This window comes from Nuphar pumila, chromosome 4 (genome assembly GCF_984573655.1).
Source record: "Nuphar pumila chromosome 4, dmNupPumi1.hap1.1, whole genome shotgun sequence".
In the NCBI taxonomy this organism is placed as follows: Eukaryota; Viridiplantae; Streptophyta; class Magnoliopsida; order Nymphaeales; family Nymphaeaceae; genus Nuphar; species Nuphar pumila.
In genome coordinates, this window is record NC_143252.1 from 5,460,556 (window position 1) to 5,471,259 (window position 10,704).

Sequence of the window (10,704 nt, forward strand, 5' to 3'; positions counted from 1 at the left end):
TTTTATCCTCCATCCCCGCCTTCATCCCCGTTTCATGTCCTCCATCCATCCCCGGTTCAAACGGGGATGAGGCGGGGCGGGGATATTGCGGGGAAAAGTGGTCGGGGCGGGGTTGAGGCAGGGACGGGGCGGGGAAAAGTGCACGTCCATCCCCGCCTCCACCCCTGGACGGGGATGGATTTTAACCTTCGTCCCCGCCTCCATCCCCGTTTCATACCCTTCATCCCCGGTCCAAACGGGGCAAGGCGGGGCCCCGCTTTCCCCCGGTCCACTGCCATCCCTACCAATAATCTAGTTGGGAAATCACAATGCAAGTCATTTTGACTCAATCTAATTCTAACTTCATAAATGCGTTCAGCATGGTTCATTTAGTGAGAACCAACCCTTCGATCATGTTTTTTTCAATTTAATAGACATGTTTTCTATAAATCGAGACATTTTGGTGCATTTACAACTGTCAATTTTTGCGTGGCTGAAAAATCCTCTACACAGGTTGGATTCCCGTGGTCCAAAAGTCAACTCCTACTAATGGAGCATGTAGATCACATTTATGAGGTTAGATTGGCTAAAAGAACCAAAAAAATGAAAAGAATGGGCTTCACCAAGTGGGTATTTGTAGCAACTATTAACCCCATTACACTAATTCAAAAAATAAAGCATCTCCACGTATCTTTGATGAACCAGACATGCCATCCTAGTCATTCACTTCATTAAGTAGCGTGATTTGCGATGGGATCTTCACTTCTTTATGAAAATAAAACATCTCAAAGCAACACACTATTTCCAAATATTTAACGCCTAGACTCACTAGTGGAACTGTTTTATCAAACAGCAACTTCTTTTTTCTCAGTGCTGAAATGCACTAAAATAAACTCAAGTGATTATGACGGGCTCCCATGGAAACCTGCTACATGAACGCTTCTACAGAAGGCTGAATTCAGCACTAGTCATGCTCACCTATACAAAGAATATACTTCTGTTGGTTGTATAACAGCATCAACCACATTTGATCTTTACCATTACAACCGAATCTCATCATGATCACTACCATTCGGCATGTTGGCACTGTAAGCATGCATACATGCCATTCCAGATGCAAAAATGCTACAGCAGAAGCTTCACCACCATATTCATGCTTACACACTCATGCCTGCAAATTTTTCCATAAACACAAGCCTTTGGTAAGAGGGAGTCGAGCAAGAGCCTTTCCCTAAAAGATAATATGGAAAAACTAGAAAAGAATTTTAGTGGATTCCAACTGCAGATATTTTACAGTGCAAATTTCAGAATTTCTCCACACTATCATACCAGGAAAGTGGGTATTTGAATAAATACAGAGGCCAGGCAGTATAGGGTAAGCGAGATCACAGCAGCAGTCATAATGTTGTACATCAGCTTCTTATTGTCTTTAGTTGGCACAAATATGCTCTTCAATGTGTTTGTTAGTTCAAATAATCGGTATGATATCTGTGTTGAATCATGGAGTCTTATGAGTAAATGGAAATGAAAGCTTGCAACGAAAAGCATAAGATTGGGTCTGTTCTTCCATACCACGATATAAATGGCTGTTGTGAGCATAAAGTTAAGCAAAGGGTAAGTAGGAATAAATGACAGGAGCCATCGAGGTTGCCCATCAGGCATGCCAGATCTGCAAGCCAATGCACTCAGTTAACTATTATATAAGAACAGAAACACTCAATTTGAACTATGTAACATGGACACAGACATGAGCATGGGACACAACATGGACACGATTGGTACGACCCACTTTTGTAAAACTCATGTTTGACATAGGTTTGCTTTTGTCCCTAAAGTGTCGTGGTTTGTCTATGTTGTTTCCAGTGTTGTATCATGTCAACGCAGAATATGCATGCTAAGTGAAGTGTCCATGTGACCTAAGATTTCAAAATGAAGTATGAAAAGTTAAAAGCAACTTTCACAAAAATCCAATGCATACAATCAGATTGATAATTACTGAAAATTAACACACTCATGCAACCGAAAATACTTAAAATACTCTACGCAAATTGATCCAGGAAAAGTTGCTGAACACATCATGCCCACCTTAGCCAGATATGGATCTGTGAGATGTAGGTTTCTAATGTAATCTTCCCAAGCCATCTGAAAAAACACATAAACATTCACAAACTACTTAAAGATTTAATGAAAAGGGATGTTGACAGTTCAGGTTTGTAGGATATCAGACTGGATCGGAATGGATTCAGTAAAGGAAGTCACATCCGATCAATAACCAGATTCAGATTCATATCAGAGGTTTACATCTGAATCTGCATACGTCGAAGGCATATTTGATTAGCTTAAATAGATAACCAGTTCCAGATTAATTAAGAGCTTTTTTCATCTGGATCCCAATCCAGCTCACTAATTAGGCAAGATCTAATTATACTGGATTCAGTGATGCTTGCATCTGAACCAAATCTATTTGTTTTCATCCCTATAAATAAAGCAGATCTCAAATAACAATGGCCAGTACTTACGCAAAAAGTGTTAATGAGAAGCTGCGGAACTGATGAGTGACATTTCGTAGGCAAATGTAGACACTATCCAAAAAATTAACATCAGTTAGGAGAAACAATAGTAAATACTGTTTTATTTATATGGTGCACATACATACGTTATTGGGATCCATGACGTGTATGGATGGTATTTGTTATATGTGATCTTATCCAGCTTGTATATGTGTTGGTACCACAAATATCCTACCTATAGTTACATAGAAGATATGCATCAGAAACCAAAAGTGAAATGGACTATACTTCAATGAAGAATGTTAACTGACCGTTAAAGAAACTGTCACAATTGTTGCCTTGATTGTTACTCTACGCTTTGGTTCAGTTTCCTCTAGTTTCTCCATCCATCTTTCAACCTACAATTAATCAGCACACCATGATCAACTATAGGGTTAGAAATAAACCAGAAAGAATAACAGATTCCAATGAATATCACATGTCAAAAGAAGATAGAAAGGAAATACGAGTGGATAAAAAAAGATGAGGCCTAGGAACCTACTGTTGGATGATAATATGCATAAATCATTCCAACAATCCAAATATAGCGATCAAGACCTGATCGAAAATGCCACTCATGCAACTTAGGGTACTGTTTTTTCGATGGGTCTGGGTCATTGTACCCTGCAAATTTTGCATGATGTCAGCAAGAATTCCATTACTGAAGATGTAAATCAAGTAGGACAAAATAATGACAGGTTACCCAAAAGGAATGTTAAAGGGCCCCATAATATGTCGAAGACGCCAGGAACTTCCCAAATCATGATGACCACCAAAAAACACAGCATAATTTTCGCAGCAATAACTGAACCAATCTCATTGTACTTGTTTAGGATTCCAAGCACACCATATACCATAAGAGTGAACAAGGTGTGCATGGGGCAGATGTAGTATAGCATATAGTTGTTATTTAGGAAGATGCAACAGAATGTCACAAAGAAATTAAGGCGCCACATCATCTGCAGAATAGAAAAGATAAGACCACTGTCATCTAACTCGTCTCAAAGTACATGCATTATATTATAACGAAACCTAAATGTACATGTAAATGCAAACATTGATACCTGAGCAAAACGTGCTACACTGAAATCCTTTCGGACATAATAATAGGAAAAATTTCCAAAACCAGTCATCCAGACATAGGCAGCGATGAACATACGAATTGCATTATAGATTTCCAATGCAGCAAAATAGTGATACATTAAAAATAGCACCTGAAAAAAGAAATTAATCAGTAGAAAAGATAATGACCACCATGTGTTTGCATAGAGCATGTTTTTATCAGTGCTCATGCACAATGTTTTGTGGCTCCCTACAACCCTATAAAAAGTGCAGCTGTATACATGCATTACAGTAGCCATAAGGAAAAACAATAAGTTCATTCATATGTTGAGAGTTCCCAAAGATTTTTATAGGCCACAAAATATAAAACATTATCTTGCAGTTTGTGTGTTCATTTGTCTTTGTGTCAAATGGAATGTACACTATTTAGGACTCAACAAGAAAGACATAGAGTCACTAATGCATAACCTGCATCCACCCTTTCCACTCTTCTGTTTGATGCCTGTTCAAGTAAAGTATCGATTTGCCTGAGAATGCAGACTTGTCCTGGTGGACTTTGAAAGAAGTCATCGATGCAACTATTATGAGAAGAAAGTATAGAAACAAAAAAAGATCTCGGCTGTAACTCTGCATTGTTCAAAAAAACAAATTATAGAATTAGTATATGAGCAGATGCAGCTACATCAAATTATCACAAATATCATGATCAATCTACAGAAGCACATTTAACACATTAACATTGATCAATTCATTGGGTGGTCCTGTGAAAATCGACTGATGGCACTCAGCATGCTATATCACATATATGTTCAAGTAAACCTAAGCAATTACATTATATATATAAAGAGAGAGAGAGAGAGATTCTGACAAAAACTTTGTCAAAGCATTGAAAAAAAAATCATATCAGTAAACTGCTTAAAGACAACATTGACGCTGCTGAATAATGGAAAAGGGAAATTTCACAATGCCACGCCAAATTTTTAAACAAATTTCCAAATTCAAACGGCCTCAAGGAAGACACCCTTTTTTTCTTTTTTTCCCTGGTCCCTTTGTGACTTTAAACGATTGAATGAATGTATAGTTTGTTATGTCAACTAACTTATGTAGAACAGTTACAGAACAAGTTCCATTGGTGTGGTCATTATACATTATAAACACCAAAATCTGCAATGTCGGACATCATAATGAGAAAAACCTGAAAAATAAAGAAAAATCTTAATGAAATAAAAATATATGAAGTGATCATGTAATGCTTCTGTGGATAACATAAGCTACTTTCACTATTATGATATTCCACAATCTACCCATGCATATGATCAGTCTTGGACCACTAAGAATACTCGTTCTCAGTATCTTAATCATGTAAAAACAGCTCAAACTGGCTAGTTTTCCATAATGTTGCTAAAGGGATAGTTTCATTTGTCGAAACTGGTGTGTCAAGCTTGGCAACAGTAACACAATTTGGGCATTTTATAGAAACTTCTTTTTCCTCGTTTTGGCTATCAGGATTCAATATTCTTTTATAATTTTTTTATTGTTGCTTTGACATGCCATCTAACATTAAGAAACCATCTAGGTGATCTACTGCTAAAAGATCTCCGTTAGTAAGAATCCTGATTTATTTTCTCTAAATCCCCAAAAGATTATTTGTGGCCTTAAATTCCATTTCCTCAAATCAATAAACAACTCATAAGAAATCAACACGAGGAAAGAGGCCACATACTTATAAGTTTCTCCTATGCATTTTATCTTAACAGGCAGGTTGCCCTTAATATTGAGGAATACAATGCTTTTTCGAGCTATCTAGGCTCCCAAGTGCCTGTCTATACATTCCATAAGTACATAGTAGTACTACACAACTGAACATTTTGGTAATTTCTTCTTCCAAATGGCATCCCCTAACAAGTACTGGAAGAGCATAGAACAAGTACTGGAAGAGCATAGACACAAAAAACTGAAATCATTTTCCCAAGCAATTGAAATTTCATTAGCTGATGAAGCCTATATTTAAGCATATGATCTGATATATGAAATGAAAAACAGAGAAATCCGCATGTACGTTGATGAAGACCTGGCATATTCGAAAAAGAGACAAGCCTACCTTCTTTGACTCCCCAAATAGATTTGTTCGATCACACAAATAAAAGTAGAACAAGATAGCCCCAAACTCTGATCTGCACGATTGACAAATATTACAAGAAACTTGGCCATGAAAACGGCATTGTATTGACTGCTAATGGTGACAAAACTTACATGGCTCTCAATGTCATCCGGTTCTCAATCAAAAATGTCTCATCCATCAAGAAGAACCTGAGTAACTCCAACAGGACAATACAAGAATTAGGTAAAATCTTCATGAATGTGTTTATAACAACAAGTCATTTATCTTGCACACCTGATCAAGTTTGATTTTATAGATGAACCATGTACTTTTGAGGAAGCAGGTAGGATACCTCCCTCCAGTAGTGCAGCTCTATCATCTTCCTTAATTGTTTCATTTCCCAATTCAACCAAATTGACATCTGAACGTCTGCTGATAGAAAAAGAAGTAAAATTAGATGGGAAAAAAACAGAGGGGAGAAAAAGTGGGAAAAGTCCAAAATGACTGAGAAAAGCTTATGTACATACATATAGGCATACATAGATATACAAAATTTATGTGCAAGTTTATATGCAAGCTTTTGCATGGTAAATCACATGGCTGCAACCATTTTCAGAGGTAGGCCATCATTCTGGTGCAGAACTATCATATTCAGATTATCATAACACAACATTTTGCTTTGATTTCCTCCATATCTTGTTTTCTGCAATTGAAGCCGCTTCATATTGAGTAAAATTGCAGTTTTCTTTTAGCTTCTGACCCAAATGGCACACCAAACAGATAATGAATTACATGGTTTTTGAGTGCTTACCACTGTACCATGTAGCTATAACAACTAAAGGTACAAAAGCCAATTACAAATACATCACCTTGAAAGTATACCAATTGTGGGATGAAAGAAACTGTTAATCTTATTTAAGTAGTACAAGCCCATATGCTAGTAACCATCATATTATTTAACTCCTTTTTATAAATAAAGATATTTCACATTTACTACATTATTTTTCTTTTTGGCTTGACAATCTCTATGCTATGTCAAAATAGACAATTAGTGCTGGAAATAAAATAAAAATTATGTCTTATTTGCTATAGAAAGTAATGTGCTTTTAGAAAAACTATGATACTGTATTGGATGACACCCAAAACCAGGTTCTCAAACTAGGTTTTAGCCATAAAAGCTGGTTTGGATGCCACCAAACCAGGTTTTGGGCATTGCAAAACAGCACCCAACCCCCCCCCCCCCCCCCCGGACCCCTCGCCAGATTTTTTTAACCTGGTTTATCAGGGGGGCTGTTTCCACCCCTCTTTTACGGTTTTCCCTTTCTTTTTCACTCTACCATGGGTTGCCTCACCCACCACTCTCCTATGTACAGTTATTTCTGGCAGGCCACTGGTTGGAAAATGGCCGAACTGGTATTGTCCGGCGAGGGCAGTACCAGCCGGCCATTTTCCCACCGATGACAGGCCGAAAAATGACCAGAAAACACTCCTTTTCTTGACATTTTTCTTTCTTTCATGGCCAGGAGATTGCAGGATCGATGTCGCCCTGAAAGGGTGACACCAGCCCAGCCATTTTCCGGCCCATGGATCTTCATATTTTCCTTTTTTGACTTTTTTAGGCGGCCATTTTCCGGCTGGTGGCTGGCCTTGGTTTTTTTGTTTTTTTGTTTTTTTTTAGATTTTGGTGACCAAAAACCCCAAACCATGTTTTTTGTCACCCAAACAGCATGAAAATTTGGCTTTTTGGCAAACCAGGTTTTGCCCTTGTCATCCAAATAGGGCCTATGTCATGCAAAACCATACAAGGTTATTATGCCCAAACACTTAGTTTAATTAATATGATAAATCTTGGCCTGCTTATGTTTCAACATATCCAATTTATTCAAATACTTGTTTACTCAACAAGTCAACATGCAATACACATCTAAAGAGGTCTGTTAATAACTCAGAATTTACACCATATATGTTCTTAATGGAAGATACAAAGATCTTAATGGCTAGTATAGGCAACGTCCCACTTTGATGACAGAAGGAAAAGGTTGCTTTTGCCTTAGCAATTAGGAATTGCAAATTTTTGTTATTCCATTTTTTTAATACAGCTTAATATACAACAAAAGTGCAGCAAATAATGTGCTCAAGCAATTCAAAGATATGCTAAATGGACAATTCACCAGATTACAATAGAGTGGCTGGCCCACTAACATTCCCAGGAAGCTATGGTTATAAGAAAGTTGGTTGTATATTTGAACATGAGTGGGTCTTGGTCCAGGGATATCCACCATTGAATTTAACTAGGTTCAGATCAAATTGATCTCGCATGGTCTCTGACCAGGTCAATCCCCAATAATGGCAATAAATGGCTTTAGGGAAGACTGCATTATTGTTTCAGTTTACCTTAATTAGGAAATAGAAAAGAAAATTACACATGGGATCTGTGTTGACTGAGAACAGATAGAACATGGATGTAATCATCATTCAGGCCTCTAAATAGATAAATGGATATTTACAAGAAACTCAACATGCTGGCATCCTTACAGGAGACTACATAACTCCTGATCAGGAGATGCAGCATGAGCACATAATTGAAATTAGAAAGTTCCAGAGCAAGTGGAACTGTATAATTGATTAAAATCATAAAAAAACTAAACACTCTAAGGTAGGCATTCATCATAACCAGTTAGATCTCAGCTTCCTCTACAATTATGCCTTGAAGCAAACTTGCCAATATTTGGCATAAACCAACAACCAATTATCAAACTGAGAAAAACAATCCAATCAAAGGTTCCCGATTACCACTGAGTGCCTCATCTAAATTTTCAGCAATAAATCAATTTTGAAGAAAAAATTTTGTATCATTAACAGTTAGCAAGAATCATCACAACTTCCTCCAAAATGAATCCAACAAAGATGAATGAGATAAGTTTCATATGGCAAACATTTTTAATATGTATAACAAGCTATTTGTTGGCTCATAATTCCCTGTAATAAACTTATGGATAGTCTCGACAAGTAAAAAAGAAATCAAACCAGCATGGTCCAGATGTATGTTTTGAGCACAATTCAAATAGTAAGAATTGGATTTAAGCTGCTCATTGTTTAAAATGAAGAGGAATAAAAACATACACTTTAGAAGGGGTAGAACTCTTTCTGTACTCCAAAATTTCAGCATAGATCCATGCTAAAAACACAGGAGTGATCCCAATTAAAAATGACACCTGCAAACAGAATGAATGTGCATTATACATGGGATGGATGGTGAAAAGAGGAAACAGTTAAATATGAAAGACCTCAGAAATGATGTTAAACTAAAATTCAGGATGTTTCTGCTTGATTTCAAATAACTATTAAATTTTCCCACAGGTAAGCAGGTAAAGGCAAGAAAAAAACAGCAGAACTCTAGTTTTCAGAAACATCAGACTCCATGGATGCAGCAAAAATGACCTAAGGACCAAAATGAGCAACGATCAATAAGAATTATGCGGAGAAACAAAATCAGATTAATACGTCTCTGTACCCTATGAAAAAATGGCCATGAATAAACACTGAAACGCTGTATACATCGGTGTTCACAAAGTTACACAACACGAAATCAAAAGAACAACATGCTCCCATGATGAAACAAGTGATCTCATGAACTGAAACGCTAAATGTCCAAAATCCAAACGCCTACGACACAATCAACGTCGTCTGATACAAATCTCCGCACTCCAGATCAAAAAAAACAAAAAAATAAATCACCACCGAAATCTAACCTCAAGAACCAAAACCAGAAAACCTCCACTTCATGAAACCGAATATTTCTATAAAAAAAACTCAAACAGCTGAATAAAATAAAAAAACCTAGAAAAAAATCACTAACTTGCAAAAGCGAAACTGAAGAAAGAATTTAACAAGAGAGACGCGAATTCCCAACGAAGTAGTCACAATTTAGTAAAAGAATCAACGAGAAAGACGAAGATCATCGCAATTCCTTACCTGCCCGGGAGTCAGAGGCCCCGAAGTCACCATCTTTACCCTCAGACAGGTTCCAGAAGGAAATCACGAGAGGAATCACGAGAGATAGAGCGGCATTCCGATCGGAAATCAGAATTCCGACGCCGGAGGACACCAGATCCGACGGAAACTAGAGCTCAACTCCCTCGATCTCCACAGAGAGAGTGAGAGAGTCACCGACGGTGTTGAGAGAGAGAGAGAGAGAGAGAGAGAGAGAGAAACGACGCGTTTGGATGGGGAGAAAAAGAGAGCGGAAGGGAAACGGTAGAAATAGGAAGGACTCTCTCTCTCTCTCTCGATTGCTTAAAGAAAAACTTTCACCAAGGCGACTGCAACTTTTAGTTTAAGACACGTTATTGAGATGAATAACGAAGTTGCCATCTCAGGACACGACCACCACCAGCAGAAACAACAGCTGGACAGTGAACACTTTACGGAACAACAGCTGGACAGATATCCGACCCAGATGTTATTTGGATCAATCCAAACTCATCTTGGTTAATATGAGAGTCGGTCGGTGGTGATTCAAATGTTTTATACGTTTTTTCAGTGAATATAATCTTTTTAACTATACGAATTCAATTTTGGTATTTCATTTTCATGGGTCCACATAACCCATAACTCAACCTCCTTGTCAAAAAAAACTCATAACTCAACCTGAATCAGAAAACTAGGTAATAAAATGGATTTGGGTACATATACCGTAGGTCCGTAACCTCCAACGGTAAAGCTCAATTGGATCGGGTACGATTCAACAGCACGTGTTTGTCCATTTTGAATGCCAGTTTTTTTGGTGTAGGCAGCTACACTTAGGGATGCCATAGGATCGGCCCGGCCTGATAAGGGCCCGATAAGATCCTGACAGGCCCGAGCTCAGCCTGACCCATTTAACCCGTCAAGCTTGGATCAGGCTGGGACTCGGGCCAGGCCAGGCCTTTTAGGCCCAACCCAGTTAACTGGTCGGGCTTGTCAGCTGTGCATTTTTCACATAGGCCCAGCCCGAAACGGGCCATGCAACGG

The 10,704-nt window shown here is 38.0% G+C and overlaps 1 protein-coding gene across 2 annotated transcripts; it reads right to left on the reverse strand.

Moving 5' to 3' along the window:
• Nucleotides 1-723: 723 nt before the first annotated feature.
• LOC149839154 (protein REDUCED WALL ACETYLATION 1-like) lies at nt 724-9,975 on the reverse strand. Of its 2 annotated transcripts, none has more exons than XM_090002322.1 (16): nt 9,667-9,975; nt 8,815-8,906; nt 5,986-6,120; nt 5,844-5,900; nt 5,692-5,764; nt 4,059-4,217; nt 3,593-3,742; nt 3,232-3,487; nt 3,031-3,152; nt 2,801-2,887; nt 2,636-2,724; nt 2,499-2,561; nt 2,065-2,121; nt 1,552-1,648; nt 1,274-1,467; nt 724-1,150 (listed from the first exon to the last, which is right to left on the reverse strand). In XM_090002322.1, exons 1-15 carry the CDS (start codon nt 9,697-9,699, stop codon nt 1,303-1,305), a joined length of 1,635 nt encoding a protein of 544 aa, XP_089858448.1. In that variant the 5' UTR covers nt 9,700-9,975; the 3' UTR covers nt 724-1,150; nt 1,274-1,302. The 2 variants fall into 2 exon arrangements, with proteins under 2 accessions (XP_089858448.1, XP_089858447.1); XM_090002321.1 differs by having other exon boundaries at nt 1,309-1,467; nt 5,986-6,123.
• Between the last annotated feature and the right edge of the window lie 729 nt (nt 9,976-10,704).